At 36.3% G+C, this 25,109-nt stretch overlaps 2 protein-coding genes across 4 annotated transcripts; one reads left to right on the forward strand and one right to left on the reverse strand.

The window, feature by feature from the left end:
* Positions 1-5,581: 5,581 nt before the first annotated feature.
* LOC122045287 (protein argonaute 1B-like) lies at positions 5,582-15,402 on the forward strand. Its single transcript, XM_042605435.1, has 23 exons — positions 5,582-5,734; positions 6,907-7,607; positions 7,704-7,912; positions 8,017-8,166; positions 8,246-8,379; positions 9,231-9,340; positions 9,701-9,807; positions 9,927-10,065; positions 10,254-10,370; positions 11,162-11,269; positions 11,373-11,444; positions 12,853-12,975; positions 13,092-13,257; positions 13,378-13,499; positions 13,566-13,703; positions 13,794-13,936; positions 14,011-14,073; positions 14,143-14,206; positions 14,282-14,417; positions 14,526-14,599; positions 14,701-14,795; positions 14,884-14,915; positions 14,994-15,402. Exons 2-23 carry the CDS (start codon positions 6,915-6,917, stop codon positions 15,206-15,208), a joined length of 3,210 nt encoding a protein of 1,069 aa, XP_042461369.1. The 5' UTR covers positions 5,582-5,734; positions 6,907-6,914; the 3' UTR covers positions 15,209-15,402.
* Positions 15,403-15,647: 245 nt separating this feature from the next.
* LOC122045288 (probable adenylate kinase 1, chloroplastic) lies at positions 15,648-19,965 on the reverse strand. 3 transcript variants are annotated; one of them, XM_042605437.1, is made up of 4 exons: positions 19,649-19,965; positions 18,028-18,168; positions 16,723-16,995; positions 15,648-15,965 (listed from the first exon to the last, which is right to left on the reverse strand). In XM_042605437.1, the coding sequence occupies exons 1-4, from the start codon at positions 19,931-19,933 to the stop codon at positions 15,858-15,860; spliced, it is 807 nt and encodes a 268-aa protein (XP_042461371.1). In that variant the 5' UTR covers positions 19,934-19,965; the 3' UTR covers positions 15,648-15,857. The 3 variants fall into 3 exon arrangements, with proteins under 3 accessions (XP_042461371.1, XP_042461372.1, XP_042461370.1); XM_042605438.1 differs by lacking the exon at positions 15,648-15,965 and adding an exon at positions 16,060-16,339; XM_042605436.1 differs by lacking the exon at positions 15,648-15,965 and adding an exon at positions 16,060-16,436.
* Positions 19,966-25,109: the final 5,144 nt, after the last annotated feature.

Below are 25,109 nucleotides of genomic sequence, written 5' to 3' on the forward strand. Positions count from 1 at the left end.
ATGCTCAAAGATTGAATAAGTTTTGCATAGGTTTTATTTTAAAAACAAACCAGCAAGCATAACTTAGTATTGTGCAATGAAAAGGGTAAAAGCAGCTTCTCTTGAAGTGTTCTGTGGAGTTCGGTTGTGCTGAGAAAGGGGCACGAGCAGTTCCCTTTGGGGCTTGCTGTGCAATTCGGATATTGTTGCTGCCAGGCAATGAACTTGTGATGGTTTAGATTTTTGAGCATGTGGTTTAGGTTCTAATTTTCCAGCAAGTTCTAGGTTGATTTACGCTACAATAGGGGCACGAATAGCTTCATTTGGAGCTTAGAGCAGCCACATTCCTTTTTGCATTTCTGTAGGCGTGATCAGCTTTGTTTAGAGCTTAGAACAACCCCTTTTGGAGTTCATTCCAGTCCAGTTTTCTTTGTGTTTGTTGCAGAAAAACTCTATTTAGAGCTTAGAACAGTCTGTAGTGGCAATGCAGATTTATTTCTTTTCAAGCCTTTATATAGGATTTAAACGGTAGCAGATTTCTAGTTTAGTTCTGGAAGTGTTTAGTTAGATAACAATGGCTTAGTTGTTTCCATATAGAAGTCCAGTTGTCAAATCTGAATGCCACGGAAGTGAATCTCTAAATTATGTTCCTATCCTTGCTGTTGATCCATATATGATAGTATATGTTAAGCATTTAGTTGGCATTCAATTACATGTTTTAGTTACATGTTGCAAGTTATTGATTCTGTTTTTTTGTAGATAGAAATTCGGTTTCCAAAGGAGTTAATGGTTTGACTTGAAGTTGAAGATATTATTTGAATTGATCTTCAGACAATAAGAGTATATTTTCTAGTTATGTTTGCTATGAGTTGAGCATGACCAGTTTTCTTTGCTATTAGATATGCACGAGTATATGGTTTAGTTTCTTTAGAGTGCAGATTTGAAGTTTACTACTTCCTTAACGAGCAAGAATAGCTCTTTAATTTAAAGCATATGTTTCACTAAATCCCCAGTCCTTACTTCCATTAATCATAGAAAAGTATTTCATTTTGACTATGGAAATTACCCACTTGTTGCAATTTGATGCTTGAGGTTTAGTTCTTCCTGATGTGGCTTTATTGATAGCTATTTATTATTTCTATTGACTTTGCAAGTTTGATGCTCAATTATATAATTTTTTGCTTTGAATTATGATAAGTTTAGCATCCAATTGCAAATTTATAGAATAGGAGATTACTTGGACTAGTAACATGTGAGTCTTTCCTCATGTTTGTATATGTTTTACCTCTTGCTTTTCGCTAACACCCATTTCACTACTATTTCCTTTATTTTCCAGGATTTCTAAGATCAATGTGCTTTCGCATACATTTTTCTCATATAATAGTACTAGTTTATCATTCTTTATATGGTTGGTTCCTAGTTGTGCTATGAGGTTTGGTACTTCTTTGCAGTTGATCGAGCACAAAGGTTATTTTCCAACTGAAAGATGGTGGTTGGATAAGGTGTGTTTAGATATATTGTCAGTTGAGCAAAAAAATTATTACTTTTGCTATATGATCAAATCTCTATTCTGACTTTTGTTGTCCACATTGTGATGCTTTTCTTGTAGGTGGCAAGCATTTTGGATAGCTAAGCAGCTGTTATAATTGGGAATGGGAATGAGTGTTACATTTTGTATACCTATGTGAGTTTTTTTAAGGCAAGCAAAGAGTATGTATTGTTAGTTGTCTTTTTTGGGACATTCAAGAAGGTATTAATTGGTGGCTTTTGTATAGTGCTTTAGTTGGCTATATATTTGTAGATGTCATTTATTGAATTTTATAAAATTCTTAAGCAGAATATAATGTGGTACAATTTTTACAATACAATGATCATATTTCGAATAATCTATTTTATACAAATGTATTTGATTGTATAATTAAATTGCATTATCAATAATATATTGATGAAAAAAATAAGTATTACTATTAATGGGCAAACATGTTACATTTTAAAAAATAAAACACAAATATAAGTGTGGTATATGTATCAATAAGTGATGTGTTTAAGAGGTAAAAGTTTTAATAAAAAGTGATGCATTTAAGGAGAAAAGTGTTGAATTATTGTGTTAAAAAAATTATAAAAAGTGTTGCTATTAATAGTCAAAAGTGTTGCAATTGTTTAAGAGTAACAAAAGAATAAGTGTTGCTGTTGGAATGAAAAAAGTGTTGCATATAGAGAAGTGTTGCCTTTGCTATATATCGCGACAGTTCAAGAAAGTGTTGCATAAAATGACAAAAGTGTTGCGTTATATCTAACATAACAGGACCTGATAAGATAGAATGAAAAACGTTACCTTAGGTATAATGCAACATTTATATGACCAAAAACAATACTTTAGGAGTGATGTCTTAGCCTCAATTTGTAGTAGTGTCGTGAGGCTTGGTATGATGATAAGAAGTAGAGTACATCTCTCAAGTAATTATAGGATAATTTGTTGTCGGAGATATTGAAAAAAATTACTGAATTAAAATTATAAAAAAACAATTCTAATTTATTTGTTAAGATGACCTTAGTGGATAATCTCAGGCTACCATCGGGGCTGCTTCTACCAAGTTTCTGATGGTTCGAGTTGCAAAGTTGATGCAGTGCGTAGCAAAATCAGGAGTCAATCGTCGAGTCAGGAATGGAATTCGCTGAGTAAGATATCGAGGCCTGCGCTCAACGCAGTTTCCTTGAAAAAAATTGCCTCATCTTAGGCTGTACTTCGAGGTTCTCTTGGGTCGTCTATTTTCCAAGATACAATGGCGAAACTACACACCCAACTAAGCACTGGTTGTTCGTGGTGAACTGAGAATGCACCCGAGTGCTATCACAAATAGTTTTGCCAAACGGATGCATGACTAAAAGGGATTTTGTGGGGGAACAAGAGTGGACAAAAGTTCGCTTCCGACTCTTTCTCTCGTTCTATATCTTCTGCTCAAGATCTGAGCTCCCTATATAGGGGCTCAACCTTTGGCTGTAATAAATGACTGATTAATGACATTTATTACCATTAATTACTGACAGTTTCAATTGGAACAATTAATGATCATTTATTATCATTAATTATCGACAGTTTTAATTAGATTAATTAATGATCATTATTGTAATTAATTATTGGTAATTTCAATTAAAAGAATTAATGACTATTTATTGTCATTAATTATCGGTAGTTTCAATTGAATTTAATTAATTGTAATTGCTCACACATGAGTTAACCTTGGTTCAGTATAATAAAGACATTGAATTTACACCCACCTCTGTGCACCCACATGTGAGAGTCTCTCCCCAAGTATATGTTTACAATATCCATGCATGTATTATAATTTAAACTAAGAATAAAACTAAGAGACTTCTAATATGAAACTAATAATCCATGCACAATAGAGTCTTTTCATCTCTATCTCTTTATTCCATTCACATTTTCAACCGTAATCGTGAATTAACTATCACACATGACACATCTAAATGAAACGATTGCACTGTTAGTGAAACTGGGACGTCACTCAGGAGCCACTAGGGGTGAGTATTTAGTTAAATTCAACCGAATCGAATTAATTTTTTTTTTCAAACAAATTGAATCGATAGAATTTTTAAAAAAATTAAATAAACTGAACTGATAAAATATCAATTAATTCAGTTTTCGATTGAATTAATCGAAATAATTGAGATGTTGGAAAAATTTGGTTTGGTTTAACAAAATTTGATTTTAGTGTAAAAAATTATGGTCTAAAAATTCGATTCGTTCTAAAATTTTAGTATATTCGATTAAACAAAATTAGAAATTTTAAAACCGAACCAAAACTAAATTAATCGATTTTTTTAGAAAAAATTGAAATTTCTAATAAATCGAATTGAATTTTAAAATTAAGTTGATTTGATGGATTTATTGGATTTAACTGAATTTTTACTCAAATTTAATTAAATTTTAAATGAAGTATTTTAAACACCACCATATGATTCGATGCTTTACTAAGGTACACATGGCATATGACATCAACATCATCACTCCTAAATAACTAAATCGTTTATCTAAGAAAAAGTTTGTTTTGGCTTAATTGAAATCAATAAACCACTTCACTTTCTACTAAACAAACAAACCCATAAAGTTGAATCAGCGACATAATCTCCACTCACCGAACTTCACACTGATCTCTTTAATGAAATCATGAAAGTCTGCGAGGCAATAAGAACCCCCCATCACTCACATGAACTTTGTGGTCTAATTCCAAGAGGCAGAACATGAAACAGAAGGGCTGGGCCATCAATTCAAAAAGCAAACACACCTTTGGAGGGTGCCATGAAGAAGACCTAAAAAAACAAAGAGGTGGAGGCATTGTTTTGGAATCTTATCAACAAAGATAAGAGCCATTTACTTGAAGGTGCTCCACCACCAACAACAATACACCCACTCACCTCTCTCAATTTTGCCTCTGCTCTTCTTCTTAGTGCCATCTTCATGCACATTTTTGGCCAGTGCCAATGATGTGTTTTGTCAAACTATATACCAGAAATGCTCTTATCTTAAAGAATGGAATCCACTCTTGAACGTGCGTCATCACCTAAGAAAGCTATTGTTTGAGGGACAATCAATATTAAACTAATTCAGCTCAGTGTTTGGTTCATGTGAGTAGCATATATTAGCCGGGATCTAGTCGAGCCGGTATTTAGATAGTATTTTTCATTAAAGAAACATGATTTAATTTTTGACTGATGTAAATATTATTTTAAATTATCTCATGACTCCTATCTAAAAAAGGCTGCTCGACTTGAATAAATAATTGTAAGATACATTGTTAAAAAGATTTCACCTTTGATCCTCCGATAGCATATATTAAATGGTAACAAAAATTGACTAAGCACGTTTAGGAGAGCATTTTGCTATAAAGTACTTTTAATATGATTAGCTTTCTCAAACGCATCTAATTATTATTTTTTAATTTATTTTAGAAAATGGAATGTAATTGTAAAAGGGTTTATTTAGTAGGATAAAAAACTGTAATCCTTATAAAGGATGGAGATTCCAAATAATACCTCATTATTTGGAAACGAGCAGGGTTGGTCGGATTATTTTTAGGTCTATTTGCTTTCCAGGCCTGCACGCTGTTACACCGCATGCACCGGAGCACCAATACGAGCCATCGAGACACGTCGACAGCGGGCCCCACCCAGACTCAGCCCGGCCCGGCGCTTAGGCGCCATCTCGCCATAAAAAAGCATCACGAGGAGGGAGATGCCGGTCCGGTCGCGGAGAGGGAGGACCACAATACGGACTCACCCAGAAGTCGACACGTATGCAGGAATCGAGGACCGCCAGCTCGTCGAGGCGCTGCCTGCTGCGCCGCATCGTGCAGCGGATCCCCGTCCTCGCACCACGCCGGACGTACGGTGCGGCCAATGATACGTCGTCGAGGATGTGGCGGGAAGCACGTGCTGGCCCAGCCTGTCGCCGCCCAGCTATTGCCACGCCGACGTACTCCCGGTTCCCTTCAACTCGCGGTCCGGACCGGTCCACTCGGCGGGCCGGTCCGGAGCGCCCCGCTTTGTCGCTTCCGCCAGCCCTAAACACCGTGTCGCTTTAAAGCCCCGGTGCCCCAAGACGTTTCCAATTTTCACGGGCCGGAACGTTTCCCTATTCAGGGAAAGTAAAGCGGCGAGTAAAAATACTCTTTCCGAGGTGGTTTCCGTTGGCGATCGGCGGTTTTCCACCACCGTCTTTTGGTTTCCGATCAAGGTATGCTAGTTAGTTGCTTCCTCCTTTGCTTTCCTCGTCCCTCTCTCGTCCTTAAGGAAATCGGTTTCATCTGGTTCTCTTCCGCTGCTTCTCCCCAATTTACTTCACTTTGTCTTTGTTTTCTTTCATTTACTCACTTTTAGTTCTGTACGAATTTACTGGTTCGATTTTAGTGCGTTCGGTTGTAGTTGTGCTCGTTCATCCGGTTATCTAGTGTCGGATGCGAGGAAGATGGCATTTCTGCTGCAGTTTTAGTGGAGGATGCGGTAGATCTGCGATTCGAGTGTTGACGCTCGCAGATCTCTGTTTGTTCGTCGATTTTTTTTTTTTTTGAGAAGGGTATTTGACTGCCACTTATTTTAGATGGTTTTCATTTAGCTGTGTGAACTCTCCTGATGTAAGTTCATTTGTTGGTTTCCTTTTTGACTTTGCTGCTTCTGGGGTTATTTAGGACTGTAACACTATTCATCTGAACTATTCATAAGATGGATATATTTTAGCGAATAACCTTTCGGTGATCATCTTTCCCTTTGAATGCTTTGTCTGTGATTGCATATGCATCACAACCTTTGACAGTTCGACTTTGATAAATCCCTTCTGTTCTGCCTAAGTTTATAGATGATGCAATGGAGCCTTGACGTACTATTTTTGTTGCAAGTTAAAGTTTGTTCTAAAAAAGGAAATGAATACTCGATAGCTTTTCAGAATTCACATTTTTGCCACTAAATTTCTTGCCGTGAACTAGTGGCAACCTCTTGGATAGTTGGGAGGACGTAGTCTTATTTCAGATGATCTGGAGGGTAGTATAGTCTGACACTAGTTTTTAGTTGATGTTCATTCCATTTATGTTGGTTATTGCTTGTAACAATTGTATAGTTCATATGTAGCCAATTTTTCTAAAATGTTTAAGATATATGTGCTCCATTTTCCACATTTATTTACCTTAGTTAACTATATGTACAATCAAGGAAGCTGTAAGAAATTATTCTCTGGCATTGCTCATGCTTAGTATATGTATATAATGGTGGTTTATTTTAATGGCTTCCTACTTCTTTGTACTGTTGCAATATGGAATTTCTTGTCATTGAAATGTATTTTTTATTTTTTTAGTACAATTTGCTTATCTAAGTTTTGTTATTTCTCTGATTTGAATTTGTGCATGCTCTTAACAGTTAACAATATGGTGAGGAAGCGCAGAACTGATGCTTCTGGTTCAGGTGAAAGCTCAGAATATCAAGAGACAAGTGGTTCTGCAGAGCGGGCAGGGCCTCAACGGGGTCCTGCTCCACAACAACAGGGCGGTGCTAGAGAGAGGGGCTGGGTTGCTTCTGGCTCTCAACAGGCCCAGCAAGGCGGCCGAGGTGGTGGTGGGTATTACCAGGGGCGAGGCAGCCATCCACAACCTCGTGATCCTGAGCAGCCTTTTGCACCATCTTACCAAGGTCGGGGTGGGCATCAGTTTAGAGGTGGAATGCCGTATCAGCAACAGTATGGAGGACGGCGTGGTGGTCGTAGTGCAGCCGGGGGACGTGGGTTTGGCCCCTCTGCTGCAGGTTCAACTAGGCCACCGGTTCCCGAGCTGCACCAAGCAACGCAAGCTCCATATCAACCCACCCAACCAGGACCACTGCAGGCAAGTTCTTCACGACAGTCGGAGATGCCAACTTCTGAGGTTGTAGAACAGTTTCAACAACTCTCTGTGGAAGGTGAATCTTCTAGTCAAGAAATGCAGCCAATAGTTCCGCCAGCTTCTTCGAGCAAGTCTGTGAGATTTCCTGTTCGTCCTGGAAAAGGTACCAATGGAGCTAGATGTGTGGTTAAGGCTAACCATTTTTTTGCTGAACTCCCTGATAAAGATCTTCACCAGTATGATGTGAGTTTTCTCATTGTCCTATTAAGTGGCTTTAACATACTGGCTCCTTTTTGTTTGCCTGTTTTCACCTCTAAGTTTTTCTCATTTTGAAATCAGGTATCTATCACTCCTGAAGTAACATCACGTGGTGTAAATCGTGCTGTGATGGAACAGTTGGTCAGACTTTATAGGGAATCATATTTGGGAGGGCGTCTTCCAGCTTATGATGGAAGGAAGAGTCTCTATACTGCTGGTCCTTTGCCATTTACCTTAAAAGATTTTCAGATCATTCTAGTGGACGATGATGATGGTTCTGGCACAGAAAGGTGTCTTTCTTGACCAATTGATAAGAATATTTATTATTATTTCAATCTATTTTCCCTTTTCACTGAAGAAGTAACCCATCAAATCTTTTTTTGCCTTTTTCCAGGCGCCAAAGAACATTTCGTGTTGTTATTAAATTAGCCGCTCGTGTTGATCTTCATCACCTTGGGATGTTTTTAGCTGGGAGGCAGGCTGATGCTCCTCAAGAAGCATTGCAAGTACTGGATATTGTACTACGTGAATTACCTACTGCCAGGTAATATCAAAACATTTAATAATTTAAACTATTCACTTGTCTCAAAGATATTGTTTGGCTGTGTGTTGATGCTTTGCAGATATTTGCCTGTCGGACGGTCCTTTTATTCACCTGATCTGGGAAGAAGGCAGCATCTTGGTGAGGGGCTTGAAAGTTGGAGAGGTTTTTATCAGAGCATTCGCCCTACCCAAATGGGCCTTTCTCTGAATATTGGTAATGATTCAACCTATGCATTTCCTAGGCTTTTAGGAACCATTGTGCTGCAGTGCAATGTTCAGTTATCAGTATTAGGGACAATCCTTGAGTAGGGGGAAAAAAAAAGAAATCTCCTAATCAATATACTAAATTATCCATTGATTTTTTTTTAATATTTTGATGTTGCCCTTGCATGTTCCAGTGTTTATATTGAATTTCTTTGCTAAGTTTTCTATACTATAGTGGCTCATGGCTAAATGAGGCTACACGTTCCTTGAGAATTATGCAATTGCAGGTTTGTGACTGAAGCTTCAGTGGAAGCACAGATTATGATATCTAGTAATTTTCAATTTGTTTTTATCACCCAACACTTATTTTATCATCTAAAACTTGCAAATCATTGGTAGTTAATGGGATTTAGCGAGATATAGACTTGACTGTATATACTTTCACTACCACTTATGTATAATCTGGTTGTATATTTATCACTTTATCAGCTGGTTCTTACTTATCTTGTTCAAATGAACACCAGTTGGTTCAGACGCTATATGATTTGGTTGGTACTAGTGTGATTCTCGTAGATTTACATATTCAACTGTTAATTGAAGCTTGCTTATGAGTGGATTGACACATCCAACTACTTCTGATTATTCTGAACTATTTCACTATCCTATAATTGTTTCAATGTTATCCATATTGTTTCTTTTCTTTTCTTTTTATCTGATCTAAATATAATTTTGTGAAGGCGAAGCATCCATATTCCTTGTTCTGATTCTGCTACTCAGCTAATATATTTCTTTAGCTGCTGTTTATTTGTATATTTAATTCTGTTGATTTGCCTTACTTTCCCTCTTTGCTTTGTGATGCAGATATGTCCTCCACAGCCTTCATTGAGCCATTGCCTGTCATTGAATTTGTTATTGAGCTTCTTAATAGGGATGTCCAATCAAGACCTCTTTCTGATGCTGATCGTGTGAAGGTTTTTTTAATTTATTTCTTTTTTGTCTCTTTTATTTTATCAGCAGAAAGTGTGGTAGAACTTTTTTACCATAATCTTTTGACATATTAGTTGTTAAATCTCTGATCTCTGAAATCTATATATTTGTTTCTTCCTATTGGCATAGTTTTATTTGATCATGTTTAGTTCACATGTAATCTGCAAGATTTTTTTTTCTATATGTGAAATTGATATTGTTTCTGTTAAATATAACTTCGTTCAATAAATTCAGCTTCCATTTCTGAATCTCAGCCACTGCTTTTAGATATCAATTTGTTTCATTTTTTTACTTGATGGTAGCATAGATTTTATTATAGCCAGTTATTTTATGTGCTCATGCAGATCAAGAAGGCCTTGAGAGGTGTGAAGGTGGAGGTCACTCACCGGGGGAATATGCGCAGAAAGTATCGCATATCTGGTTTAACATCACAAGCAACTAGAGAGCTAACGTAAGAAAACTTTGGTTATTGTTGCCATTGAAAGTGATTTTGAATGACAGTTTCCCAGTCTGTCATATTTGAAAGTGATTTTAGTATGTCCTAATTTTACTGAAATATCTGAATGACAGTTTCCCAGTTGATGAGAGGGGTACAGTGAAGTCTGTTGTACAATATTTTCAGGAGACTTATGGTTTTACTATCCAGCACACAAGTTGGCCATGTTTGCAGGTTGGTAATCAGCAGAGGCCAAATTATTTACCTATGGAGGTAAGTATCTGTCATAAAAGTGCTACTTGTAGTAGTTTTATGCATATAATTCATATTATATATCATTTTTACATATTTTTTTTCAACATCATCTTAATAATGTACACGCTTTTATTTTCATGTTGATATACATATTGTTGTTGAAGGTGACAGGCATGCCAAATGTCTGCTGGTCTTTCTGTCTGTAGGTTTGTAAAATTGTGGAAGGCCAAAGATATTCTAAGAGACTGAATGAGAGACAAATCACTGCACTCTTAAAGGTGACATGTCAACGGCCTCATGATAGGGAGCTGGACATTTTACAGGTTATATTTTATCTTCAGCTTTTGATATAAGTTTACTTTCATGGTTGCTGTTTCATCTTCAGCTTTTGATATTAATTTACTTTCATGGTTGCTGTTTCTATAGCAAGCCATAATTACTTGATTATCGTATGCTAATTCTTGCTAATTCCATTTCACTGCTTGTGACTTTTAAGGTCATGTGGTGTGCTGTGCAACAAGTTTGCTTGTGAGTTGGTTTTCTGTAGTGATGCAATTGTAGCCCTTCTTGTCAAAGTAGTATATTACTATTTGTCTTTATTTATATACATTTGAACTGATACTAAGTTCGGTTTGGGGTATTACTTAGGGAATGGGCTGCCAGTGTGCTGGCTTTGATTGCCATGTTAGATGGCATGCATTAACAGAAACCATAATTAATGATTGGTCTTCTTGCAGCTGGAAGTATTCGTGGTTGCTCCTGAACTTCTATATCAATTGGTTTGTTCATTATTTTAGGCTAGGTGGGTTTCAGAAAGTTTATGCAGATGATTCTGCTGCTGTTTCTTTCAGCGTAGTGCCTCAAGTTGAGGGAAGCTTATGCATATCTAGTGGTCTCCGAAGCTTATCCATATCTAGTTCACTTTCTATATACACCATGTTCAATTGTGATCTTTAGTTACATGTTGTATGCAATTCTACAGCCTAATATGTAACTTTAATATATATCTAATTTTATGTAGTTGTTTATTTATCCTTGTGGACTAATATAACTTTAATCTAGAGTTGACCTGTGATGATCAATTAATTTATCTTTGATTATTAATTTTGTACAGACAGTTCATCACAATGCTTATCACGAAGATCCTTTTGCTAGAGAATTTGGGATCAAAATTAGTGAGAAACTTGCTTCAGTTGAGGCCCGTGTTCTGCCTCCTCCTTGGGTAATGAGATGGCATAAAATTAATTATGTCATTCCAGTGTCATAATGCTCTTGTCTTAAAGTGGCCCAACTTTTTGAAATCCTGTATCCTTCTTGTCATGCAGCTTAAGTATCATGATACTGGCAGGGAGAAAAATTGCTTGCCAAGAGTTGGCCAGTGGAATATGATGAACAAGGTAATGCATCTGATTGCAGCTTTTCTAGGTTTTGTCCTGAGTTGATTTCTACAGAATTCTGATATTGAATTGTATAGTGAAATGTGGTTCTAGCATTGACAATGTTGTGTCCCCCGTTGTTTGCTTGTAGTTGTAGCAAGTTAAATTGATTTCTGTTGAAGCTTATATACTGAAAATTTTGGCTTAAGTTATATGCAAAATATTTGATATTTGACTACTACATTGCAAGATATTATCCACATTCATGTTCTAGACAAAGAATACATCATTGTTAATTTCGGTACTAGCTGCTACAGAAGGACTAGATGGCTGTGATGTTCTAATAATCCAATTCTTATGTTATTCATTAAACAACTTGTATGGTAATTTTATTGAATGAGTTCAAATCTATTGCAAGAAACAATCTTAATATCACAATTCCATAGTCTTGCCTATTAGGATATGTTTGGTCCAGCTGATGGAGGTAGAAAAGGTAAAATAAAGATGCGGAGGTGAGGAAATAAATCCACCCTGGTGTTAACTCGGCCAGAATGAATTGGAAGGAACTGTGAAGCAATGAAAATTTTCTATGATCCTTTTTTTCTACTCATCTGTCGTTTTGGATGAACCAAGATGGAGAGGAAATAAACCCTCTGCATGTCCTACCCTCCTCTAGGCTTTGTTTTTTCAAGAAGGTTGATAAATGAAAAGATGGATATTTAAAAAAACATGGAAAAGATGATGGGGGAGAATGAGAAATATCCCTTGAAGTTTCCTTGAATGATTGTAGGTTGGTATGACAGATATAGTTTTATATCCAATAAGTTCTCATTAATTATTGTATTGTTTTGGGTGGATGAATTATGAAAGATAGAGATGCTCATGGTTAAATTGGAAGTTGTGTTGCTATTTTCTCACAAGGTTTTCAAACTTGATCATTTCTCAGTGTTGATAAACTGACTTTAACCACCATATTCGTGAGATGAGTTTGACCATACAGGTATCTCCAACATATTTTCCAGGTCATTCAATTGACTTGCATGCGTTTTGTTCACTAGAACTCCCTGTTAACTACTCCGGTTGCGAGGTGGTTGATTAATTTACCATTTATGAATGGGTCTTCATTTCTATTTGGCTGCTGATAACCCATGTTAGGATTTAATAAGTATCTTGACCTTACAGTTGAGATATTAGAAATCGTAGTCATTATTTTCTATCACTAATGGTTACATCATGGCATGCTATTATTTCCTAAGAAACTATGTGCTAGTCTATATGTCACAAGATTGTTGAAGAATACTCTCTAGCTTGATTCTATATATATATATATATATTTTTTTTTTTTCTGATGCATATATAAAAGCATAGATTGTTATTTGGATGATTTAAGCTCATCTTGTTACTTCATATTTTGTTCTAAAATTTGTAGAAAATGGTAAATGGTGGGAGAGTGAATAGCTGGACATGTATCAATTTTGCAAAGAATGTGCAAGATAATTTGGCTAGGGGATTTTGTCATGAGCTTGCTCAGATGTGCCAGATATCAGGAATGGTGTGACTTCAACATTTTTACTACAGCATATGATTTACTACATACAACTTAATTCTTAATTATCTTATTTGAAGAAGAGCCACATAGATCATTATTTTTATCTACATGTTTTGTAGGAATTTTCTCTAGATCCTGTGCTTCATCCTCTAACTGCTCGGCCAGATCATGTTGAAAGAGCGCTGAAAGCACGCTATCATGATGCAATGAGCATACTCCAACCTCAGGGAAAAGAGCTTGATTTGCTCATTGTAATATTGCCTGATAATAATGGCTCTCTTTATGGTATGATGTCTTTCTTGCACTTGATCTTGTTCGATACAACTTGATATTTTTGCCTAACCTTTTAACTTTATTTTTTTTTCCTCTCGTTCGCTTTATTATTATATGTCATGGTTGTTACAGGTGATCTAAAACGGATATGTGAGACTGACCTTGGTTTAGTTTCACAATGTTGTTTGACAAAGCATGTTTTCAGGATGAGTAAACAATACCTTGCCAATGTTGCCCTCAAGATCAATGTAAAGGTGAGTACGTGGAAGGTGGATCTATTTTTCTTGTTTTGCTTTGTGTTACTAAAGCTTGATTCATAGGTTGGAGGAAGGAACACAGTTCTTGTCGATGCATTGTCAAGGTGCATTCCTCTTGTTAGCGACCGACCAACTATAATATTTGGTGCTGACGTAACACATCCTCATCCTGGGGAAGATTCTAGCCCTTCTATCGCAGCTGTAAGTAATTTTGTCAATCTTCATTTATTGCTCTATCTATAGTTGCCTTGATGTATCTTCTTACTATCTTGACTATATTTGGTTTGTCAGGTTGTTGCGTCTCAAGACTGGCCTGAGGTGACGAAATATGCTGGATTGGTCTGTGCTCAAGCCCATCGGCAAGAATTAATTCAAGATCTGTTTAAGGTCTGGCAAGATCCTCAGCGAGGAACTCTTACTGGTGGCATGATAAAGTATGAAATACAATCTAAAATCAGTTTTTTCTAATTTTCTGGGCTGAGTAAAACATCTGCCGTTCAATATCTAGGGAGCTACTTATTTCCTTCAAAAAGGCTACCGGACAAAAGCCTCAACGGATTATATTCTACAGGTATGAATCTTTGGAAAACTTGAAAAAGAGTTGATTGTTTAGATTTAATATAACAAGTTGTACATTCAGGGATGGAGTGAGTGAGGGTCAATTCTATCAAGTTCTACTATATGAACTGGATGCGATTAGAAAAGTAAATTTTCCTATCATTTGTTCTATGATTCTTGTTTCAGTGTTTTTTTGTACTCACATTTCATTTGTGTTTCAGGCCTGTGCTTCTCTAGAACCAAACTATCAACCTCCAGTGACTTTTGTGGTGGTCCAAAAACGTCATCACACTAGACTGTTTGCTAACAATCACGGTGACCATCAATCTGTTGATAAGAGTGGAAACATATTGCCTGGTTAGTTTAGTTGATAGCATGGATGCATCATTTTCAGGATAATTCTATTTTGTATATTTTTTTCAAATCTTGTTTTCTCAATAGAACTTTCCATCCTTGAAATTGCAGGGACTGTTGTCGATTCTAAGATATGCCATCCTACAGAATTTGATTTCTACTTGTGCAGCCATGCAGGCATTCAAGTAACTCATCTCACAACGAATACTTTTTGTATAATGTACTTAATTTAAGATAATGGTAGCTCATTCTACAATGCTATTTGACCATGCATATTTGCTTAAAGGGTACAAGCCGACCGGCCCATTACCATGTCTTGTGGGATGAAAATAAATTCACAGCAGATGGTCTGCAAACTCTGACAAACAACCTCTGTTACACGTAATTCTTCTTGTCATTCAATTTCCCTAGTGCTACTGTTTGTATTATGTATCCCTTGACTGATTCTTAAACCTTCATAAATTTGCAGGTATGCAAGGTGCACTCGCTCTGTATCTATAGGTATTTATTCTTATTCTCTGAGGATATTTCTTTTAGTTTTCATATCTTGTAGCTTAATTGTGTATGTTCTTTGAACAGTGCCGCCTGCTTACTATGCCCATCTAGCTGCATTCCGGGCTAGGTTTTACATGGAACCAGAGACATCAGATAGTGGTTCTCTGGCAAGTGGAGCAGCTGCTGGACGTGGATTTCCACCGGGTGGGGCGCGGGCAACCAGGGGCCCTGGCACTGCAGCTGTTAAACCTCTTCCAGCCCTGAAGGAGAACGTCAAGAGGGTCATGTTCTATTGTTAAGCAGGTGACTGGCAGTAGGTGGATTATGCATCTTACCTGTTCTACTTATTTCCTGTTCTTGCGTGTTTAAACTCTGCTCTTATTTAGCTGATACTTGAGAACTTTTGGATGAGTTGTATGCGTACCTTGTTAAACGTACTGTGTGCTCTAGTAGTTGAAACTGGCCATATTTTGTAGTCGACCGTTGTAGAACAGCTGCAGGTTCCTTCTGTTTGATTTGCTTCTCTTGTTCAGCTGCCCCCAGAATCCATAGATCGACCCCATGTTCCAGGTGGAACTGCAAGTCAGTCCTTTTTAGTTCTCCGGATTAGTTCATGCACCATTTTTATATTTTATAGTGGTAAAAAAGTAGTGGTGTGCCCTTCATTTAAAAATTAAGATCTTATTTTTTCCTCTCCTTAATATCTATATATGATTATATTACTAAAAATATCGAAAATTTTATTATAACCCATACTTCACAGAATGAACAAAAAAAAGTGCAACAATTATCCTCCAAAACTTTAACTCAATACCATTCCAACAATTTCATCATCCGACACTTAACTGCTCACAAAGTGTGAATGAAATTGCTCATGACCATCGCAGTGTTCCCCTCGCTGTTCAGCTGCCCCCAGAATACCATTCCAACAATTTCAACATCCGACACTTAACTGCTCACAAAGTGTGAATGAAATTGCTCATGACCATCGCAGTGTTCCCCTCGCTGTTCAGCTGCCCCCAGAATCCATAGATCGACCCCATGTTCCAGGTGGAACTGCAAATCAGTCCTTTTTAGTTCTCCCGATTAATTCATGCACCATTTTTATATTTTATAGTGGTCAAAAAATAGTGGTGTGCCCTTCCAATGATTTAAAAAAATTAAAATCTTATAACCCATACTTTAACTCAATACCAATCCAACAATTTCAACATCCTACTAGTATTGCACTTAACTGCTCACAAAGTGTAAGTTCAATGAAATTGCTCATGACCATCGCAGTGATCCCCTCTCTTGCCAAGTTAGGAGCGTTTGAGAATATTTGGAACATTGCAGCTTGATTAATATTCTTGCGGAAAATGCACAGAGAATCTGGTTCCATACTCATGCTACGGCTGTTTGCTTCTCATCATGGTCATCAATGTCCAGAGCTTGCAAAAGCATTGGCCAAGATTCAGGAATACCTCCAGGCAAATCGAAGTCTATGAGCTTACCTCGCTTGCGGTAGAACTCTTCTACTGGTTTGCTCTATGCCAACAAGGGAATATTTTGATTCAATAGTATTATAGCATGCAGTAAAGAAGCACATTACCCTGATATTACTTGTTCTATTTGTTTATATTATATGGTTAAGCAAAATAAGTGCAAATCAAGATGCTGAATATATATCAGAGATCAAAATGAAGTAGATGCAAATTCCTAAACTGTGTTCTAATTTCGCACTATATTCAATCATTAGAAAGCTAAGATTCTTCATTAGTAAAAAAGTAATCATATCAAAAGAAGAAAAACAATGGAAGGATTGTTGCATTACCATTTCATAGTATACACGCAAACGCTCCTTCACCACCTCTTCAGTGTCATCTGCTCGAGCGATGAGTTTCGACATACAATGTTCAGGAGGCAAAAGTGGGGCCATAGTTATACCTGGTCTCCCATGTTCACCCTTGATGTCGACAGAGGCAATGTTAAAGTTACCCCTACATTGGCTACAAATTCTCCTCCCAAGACATTTTGCAAACAGTGCATCTTCTCTGAGCTTTAAGTTGACAACCAAGTCAATTTCTGCTACTCCCTCTAGTATTTCCTGACATGTATGCCATTGTCATTTGACAAAATATTAGCTAGAAAATAATTTACTTATTTGCGATTATTTTGTTTATGTTTTTTATTTGGCAAAGGTTGCACAGGTTCTTCTAATACCTTTTTCACTGAAACTCTGGTTACCTGAAGAAAGTCAATTTCTGCAATTTACTTTTTAGTGTTTTCTAACATGTATTTCAAGTACAAGAATCAGTAGTAGAACAAGTTGCGTGATTTTGCCATTAGACAAAATATTAGCTGGAAAAAATTTCAATATTAGAGAAATTATTAGCTGAAAAGTCTTTCAAATAATTTTATTACATAAAAAACAAAACATATATCATATAATGCATGACAAAGTATATCATTTATATAAAAGCCAAATAGCAACATATATCTTCCTCTGACTCTACAAGAGGAACCAAAACTAATCTTCCGAATACAGTAACAGTGTTCCCTTGTCCCCTTGTCAAATAGAAGTGATCCATAATATATATATGATTGTGTTTTTTTGGGTAAAAATATGATTGTGTTTGTGAAGCAAATAAGCAATATATAGGAAACTGGTTCCTATTTCTTAAAAAATTATGTTGATAGTCCTAGATTTACTTTGGGGGTGTTTGGTTGATGAGTTTGGAAATGAGGGAATGGAATGATAGTAAAAGATAGTATTTGGATTATGGGTTTGGGAATGACAATTTGGGAATGATTACTAGATTTATGGGAATCAACCAAACCCATATAACTAGGTGAGTTTCATTTCCATTCCCATTCTCATTCCACCTTACTATCAAACTCATACCCATAGTCATTCCCATCATTTAATCAAACGCCACCTAAACCTGCAATTTAAAAATATTATAATGCAAGTATATTATTATATTAGAATAATTATGATTTTATAATATCTTATTTACATTATGTTTTCATTTTTAATTTCATGGGTGTTTAGTGTTTACACTGGTACCATTCAAAGAGAGTAGAAAAAACACTTATAATACAAATTGAGTTCTTGAGTTTGTAATGTTAAACTTACTGCCTGTCGTGTTGTTCGTGGAAAACCATCAAGAATAAATCCTGATTCACCTTTATTTCCTCCATCTTCTAGACGCTTGGATAAGAGATTGATGATAATCTCATCAGACACTAAATGTCCTTGATTCACAATTTCTGCAAGCTACATAGTCATATTGAGATGTAGTGAGCATGACAGAACCACTGAAAACGTGTATACATACAATGCAGATTATAAGCAATCCTAAAGTAATCAATAGGAATTGGCCAGCTATAGTGTTGAGGAATACTTTCAGAGGAAGAGCTGCAAAGTTTTTCTCTAATAACAAAAGCATATGAATGCACAATATTCAAACAACAAATACATATGAATATCATTAGCTTCTTATATTTTGTAAACCTTTTCCTAGTGATCCTTTACTTTCAATTTTCCATATAGACAAATAATGGGGAAATCAATGTAACTAACCACCAGCAACACTTCATAATTGGTATACTCAACACTCAAATAAGCTCGTCATATAACCTAAAATTGATAAATAGTCTTATCCATTTCTTCATTACTAAGGAGCACTAGCTTTAACTTTACTTACCTTGAGAAAGTTCAAGCTCATGCTTTCCATTAGTACTTGTTAGCAATCCTTTTTACATTATATTCCTTTGTAACTAAGGAGTACTAGCTTTCAATTTACTCACCATGCCTTCCATTACTATTTTAAAAATCTTTCAATTCCACTAAGTTTGGGCAACAAAACCTAATCCTATAGATATCTAATCCAATCAGATCCAAAGTTTTAAATTATTTTGATTTTGTGCCAGTTCATGGGTTAAAAAAAAGTTAATCTTCAACCAAAAGATCATGACTCATACAAATTCATTTTTTCCTTCATGCTCCAAGTATGATAGTTTTGACATAAACTGAGTTGGTTTCAGTTATCATTTTAGGCGGTCACATCAAAGTACTTACTAATGTTAATACAAAAAACTTACTTTACCCAACAAAATTTCGAATTTATGTTAAAAATTCATACATATTAAAGGCTTATTTATGTCATACAATAATAAATCTAGACAAATCACACGTGGGCATAATAGTTGTACAATGCAACAAAGTTTTCAAGAGTAATACCATCATTCTTTAATGATACTCTTCCATTACTACTAATATTGCAATCTATTGACACACAGAAATTTCTTGGAGCGAATTAATCATATCATTACCAATAAGAATGGCTAATTCGTGATTTACTAAGTATGTAGTTAAATCCTGAGTAAATTACATTCGAATATGATTACATTTGGGTTGGTCAAATTAACTGATTTTGAATTCCATATTCTTGACCAATCCAAGACCCAAATACCTTTTCTTTGACCTGTAAAGTGAAATCAAAGCAATCCAAGATTTTGGGTAGGATTGGATCGGTCAGTAGGATCAGATTTTTTTACCCACTCCTCCTCGCAAGCATAGTATGCCACCAAACAAATAAAAAAACACTTCCATTTCCCTTTGAAGAGCGCTTGGTCAACAACGCGGACTGAATTCCTCATTTAGGTCAAATTGAACATTGATCGACTACCGTCCACTCGAGATCACATGTAAAAGAAAATCAGAGGCGAAAACGACAAATAACAAGCAAAAAAACCTGTTTTGAAAGAGGGCCCGACGAGGCGAGCTCGTCCCGGACGAGATCACCGGTGGCGATGTGCGGCACACCAAGGAGACGAGAGAGGCGGCTGGCGTAGGTTCCCTTCCCGACGCCTGGGCACCCTAGGAAAACCCACTGCACGCTCGGGCACGCAGGATCCCTCGCAGGCACGACCCCCATGCGTGCCACGCTCGGCGGGCATGCGATCCCCGATTCAGCGACCACCGAAGACATCCACCTCCCCGGCGCGTTGTGCCTCAGCAAGCGGCTCAGAGCCGCCATCCCGTGCAATAGAGGAGCTGCTTGGATTGGAAACCCTCCGGAGCCTTATATATAGTAGAAGGAATCAAGGGCGAGGGCAAGAAGAACGTGGCCGATCCGGTGATCAGCAGCAGGCTAGCCAATGGGCTAGTCGTCCGAATTTTTTATTTTTTTATTTTTTATGAACTTTAAATTCAAAATAAAAATAATAAAAAAAATTAAAAACAACAGTTTGTTTTGCGCGGTATCGACAAAAATAAACTAGAGATCAATGCGTTGTTTACTATAGGGGATTGAGTCATTGAGAAAAGAAAAGAAATTAAAAATGGAAAATAATCGTATGGAAAAGGTAGAGAAAAAACAAAGAAAAAAAAAATCTAAGGGGAAGGTAATTTCACAAATGCGTACGTCGAATATAGAATTTATAAAGATATATTATGATTTTATATTTACCAAAAGATACCGTAAAATATGTGAAATTTTTACTTTTTATATCTCCTGCCGACCTCTCTTTTCCCACTCTATTTTTAAAGACGTCTGAAGCACATTAGAATCATTTTAATTTAAAAATTTTATTGATGATTGAGATTAGAATAATTTTAATTTAAATATTTTATTGATGATTGAGATACTGTAATATTTTTTTCCCTCATTCTCTTAGCGCGTGTAAATCTTACCCTTTTTTTAACTCTCTGATTGTGAAAATCTTTTGTTCTGTTTTAATTGTGAGATCGTCCCTCCATCAAAAGACTATTTAAGTATCTTTGTGGGTCTCTCATGCGACATCAAGGGTTTTTGACGAAAATTCACACTGATCACTTCTCTGCAGTCAAGGGTTTAAGGTTTCTGTCAATACTCTTCTTTCATAATAGCGCAAGGAAGTGGGTCGAGCATTTTATCGTCTACTGTTCAATTATTCGCAAAGGTATCACCTTCGAAGCTATTAGATTTATAAAAGCTCAACCAGTTTGTTAGTTTTTTTGTTATTAATTTTAATTTTTTTTAAATTATAGGGTTAAGTTGATGTTGGGCAGAAACAATATTGGAACAATGTATTAGGTCATTTTAACAATTTTTTTTTAAAATATCCACAAAGAAAAGGCATCATGAATCTATTATTTTACATGATCGACATATAGCAATGTTCAAACAGTTTTCTTTTAGTATTTTCTTGGACATACAGGATATGCAGCATATCCGTAGTATATTGGGTCAATATATTTCAAAATTGGGATTCAACTTCTTAAACCTTTAGATTCTCATGTATAACTTGTAATTGTGAATTTTAAGCACAAAGTGGTAGTATAGTAAAATAAAATAGTTTGAAAATCTTAATATTTATTCATTTTGGTTTGTCGATGGCCTGGTATTGGGATATTATGGCAAACAAGGGTATGATCCCATATTAGAGCCAATGTGGGCTTGATATGATCCATATCAGGCCTAACGTGGGCTTGATATGATCCCGTATCAGGCCCAACGTGTGCTTGATATGATCCTATATTAGGCCCAATGTGGGCTTGATATGATCCCGTATCAGATCCAATGTGGGTCTGATATGATCTCATATCAAGTCCAACGTGAACCTGATATATTAGACATGATATTATCTTATATAATATTTATCTTGTCATAGAAAATAACTAATCATTTAAGTTTTTCAGGTGTACCGGCTGACTTCACTAGAAGTGACATTTCTTTATTGCTTGGTATTATTGACCGAGGTGCTTTGGTTCCAATCAATTCAACTAAAGCATTTAGTGACTTCTAACTTACTTCTCAAATAAAAAAAAAGTACCAGATCAAGAATTGAGGAGTTGCTTAAATTTTATGCCAATCACGTTGAAGTAGATGATGATGCTTTATTATTTTATAAATTCTACATTTTTTATATATTTGTTTGTATCTTATTTTCTTCTAGTGCATATAAGGTCCTTTTAAGTCTTATAGATATAGTAGATGATTTTGACTATCTTGTTAGATTCAACTGGGTTGAAGTCATTTATAAATTTATGCTCCACAATTACTTAAGATTGGGGACATATTTTCATCAACTTTGACAATACACTCTAACATCAACCTCCCTTACCTAAAGGGATTTGCTGGTCTTTTGGCAATGAGTTTATTTTTGATGGTAAATTTGACAACATTTTGCGGACATGTATAATATGTAACACTTGTGATGATGAAGCAGACATGATTTTTGGAGCATGTTCCAATCCAGAAACTATAAAATATTGAAGGAGCATGAATAAACAGGTGGAGAAATATTCCTTCACATATTAGTAACGTGAGGGCTTTGTTCGACCGAGTCTCATCTGAAGAAGTAAATATTGAAGACTGTCACTTGTTAGGTTAATATGCAATTTTTAGCTTTTGTTTTAGTAATTTGATAGGTTATGACTGAACTAATCTCTACCCAATATGAAAAAACATTGGTTGAAAACCTTGATTTCATTGATGATGTTCCACGTTCAATGGAAACATCACAATTTGATGACACCGAAGCAAGAGGGCAAATTAATAAGGAATGTTTTAACTGCATTATTCAAGCAAACCGAATCAAGGAGCTAACAATGAAAAACATATATCTGAATGATAGGGTGAAAGAATTACTCAAAATAATAGAAAATAAAAGCATGCAGTCTTAATCAAGCGATTATGTAGTCGATCTTCATTCTGAACCAGTAGCTTTTGGAGCAAGGAAAAGGAGAGGACGTGACAAAAGTCACAATGATTACAGGGATACTCCAATTGATAGTCTATTGTGGCTCTAACTTTTACTTAAGAGGAAGCGGATCAAGATACAAATATGTGAGCTTGTGGAGAACATTTTAGTAGAAGTAGAGGGTCAAGAATTTGTAAAAGAACTTGATGTTGTGGACAAGGGGAAAGGAAAAAATGATGGAGATGATATGGAAGAAGAAAGAGATACCATCACAATAATAGAAGGCAATTCTAAAGAAGAGGCAGAGAAGGAAGCAGTTAGGATTGACCAACTTAACAAAATAAAGAAACAAGTCATTGTTGTAAGTGTGTATTTGCATATAAAATAGTATTTCGTTTGATTTAATTCATTAATTAAATGTGCTTTACATTTATGATCGTAGTTTGTGAAGAAGCAATTTAAGACTTTGAAGAAGACAAACTAAAATGAAGATGCTGGTGCAGGGTACACTAGACGATCGAATCTATGTTTTGATAATGGCAAAGATGTTTAAAATTAAGTTGTTTTGTTGTCTTACAAGTGTGACTGAGTTTGCAAAAAAGTTCTAAGTTGTCTTAGGTAAAAGTTCTAGTAGATTCTAGGCAGGTGGAAAGTTCTAGCTGCGGTTAGACAATGAAGTCCTAGTCCGGGGAACTGGACAAAGTCTTGGCGGATCGAGAACTTTGGGCATAATCCTAGAGTCGAGAACTCTATGTAAAAATATTAGGGGTCGCAAACACTAGGTAGAAGGCTGGACGGGTCGTGGATCAGACGTTCAACATGAAGTCTTGAAGTCTCAGATGCGAAGCAAAAGTCCAGACGGTCTGGAGGGTTGGTCTGGCAAAAGGTAATTTCTCCTGAGAGTAGTAGATGAGAACATGTTTCCTGAAAAGGGAACAATAGGCGTTGGCCCGACCTAGAGTTTCAACGAAACTCAAAGTCAAGACTGGACAGTCTGAAAGCTGTCAAAACTTGTCATTCTTTAAATATTATTTGTCTGTACTAACCTTGTTTTACAGAAAATAAAAGTGCAGAAAATGGTGGTTCGGGCGCCCGGGATGCCTTCGCTCGGAGCAGGGTGCTTGGCCAGGCGTCCTGGAGGTCCGGGCGCCCTGAGTCGCTCCAAGCGCCCGGACTGTCGAAAATCAATCTTCATGGTGATCCGGTGCACATTGATTGGCAGGGCTATATCACGATCTGGGCACTTGGAGGTGGTCTAGGCACCCGGAGTGGGCTATAAAAGAAGGTTTCGGTCATCATTTAGAGAACATCAATCTAAAGAAGTTCTTTTGTTGCGTACTTCTCAAAAACACTTCTACAATGCTCAAACGCTACTCCGATGACAGAAGCCTCGCTACTTCAGATCTTTAAGAGTTGTTGGTATAATTTAGTTTACAGATTTAATTCATTGTAGTTCTTATTCATAATTCTTGTAACATTTTCGAACTACTAGTGGATTGCCCAATGAAAGTGATCGACGATCACGAGCCTTGAAGTAAGAGTCGTTACATGCTCCGAACTAAGTAAATCAAAGTGTTATCATTGTCTTATTTTCCTTTTCTTAAATACATTGTGCTTTACTCCGATTGTTTTTAAATAAATATGAAAGCCACGAGTGCTATTCACCTCCCCCCTTCTCTCTAGCATGCAACGATCCTACAGATGCGACCTACTTGTTAAAACAATTGGAGTATACATGTTGGGGTTGTAAGGTTGTAAATATAGTCCCATATTGAAAACACATGGGAAAGATTATGGGTTTATAAAAAAAAAGATATCTTCAATGGTATGAGATCTTTTGGGTAGAGTCTAAGAGCAAAACCATGAGGGCTTAGGGCCAAAGTAGATAATATCATACTATTATGGAGATATCTAAAATCTTTTGGTCATAACAATTGGTATTAGAGCGAGATCGCTCTTCATCGAACTAATCGCCGAAAGAAGCATAAGCTAGAGCCATGATTCAAGATCAAACCATGTGGGTGAAACCTTGAATGAAAGAGGGGAGACCTTGAGCATGTCAGTGACCTAATGCTTAAGGGGAGGCCCTGAGCAGGTCAAGAGTGACCCAATACTTGAGGGGGGACCTTGTGGTCCTTTGTTTGGGGGGGGATTATTGGGGTTGCAAGGTTGCAAATATAATCCCATATTGAAAACACATGGGAAAGATCATGATTTTATAAGAAAAAGTATCTCCATTTGTATGAGACCTTTTGGGTAGAATCCAAGAGCAAAACCATGAGAGCTTAGTCTCAAAGTGGACAATATCATACTATTGTAGAGATATCTCAAATCTTTTGGTTCTAACAATACATAGTATATTTAATTAAGTGATAAGTTAAGATAATTATCTGGTGCTTTAATTTATTTTCCTGATTTAAACTAATTGATTTACTTTGCAGGTTTACAAGTGAATTAGTTTGGGAAGAACTATCGTTTTGTTTAAATGTGTATTCCTTCTTATCTGGTGTGAATGGAGAGATTTTTTAC

This window comes from Zingiber officinale, chromosome 2B, assembly GCF_018446385.1.
Source record: "Zingiber officinale cultivar Zhangliang chromosome 2B, Zo_v1.1, whole genome shotgun sequence".
NCBI lineage: Eukaryota > Viridiplantae > Streptophyta > Magnoliopsida > Zingiberales > Zingiberaceae > Zingiber > Zingiber officinale.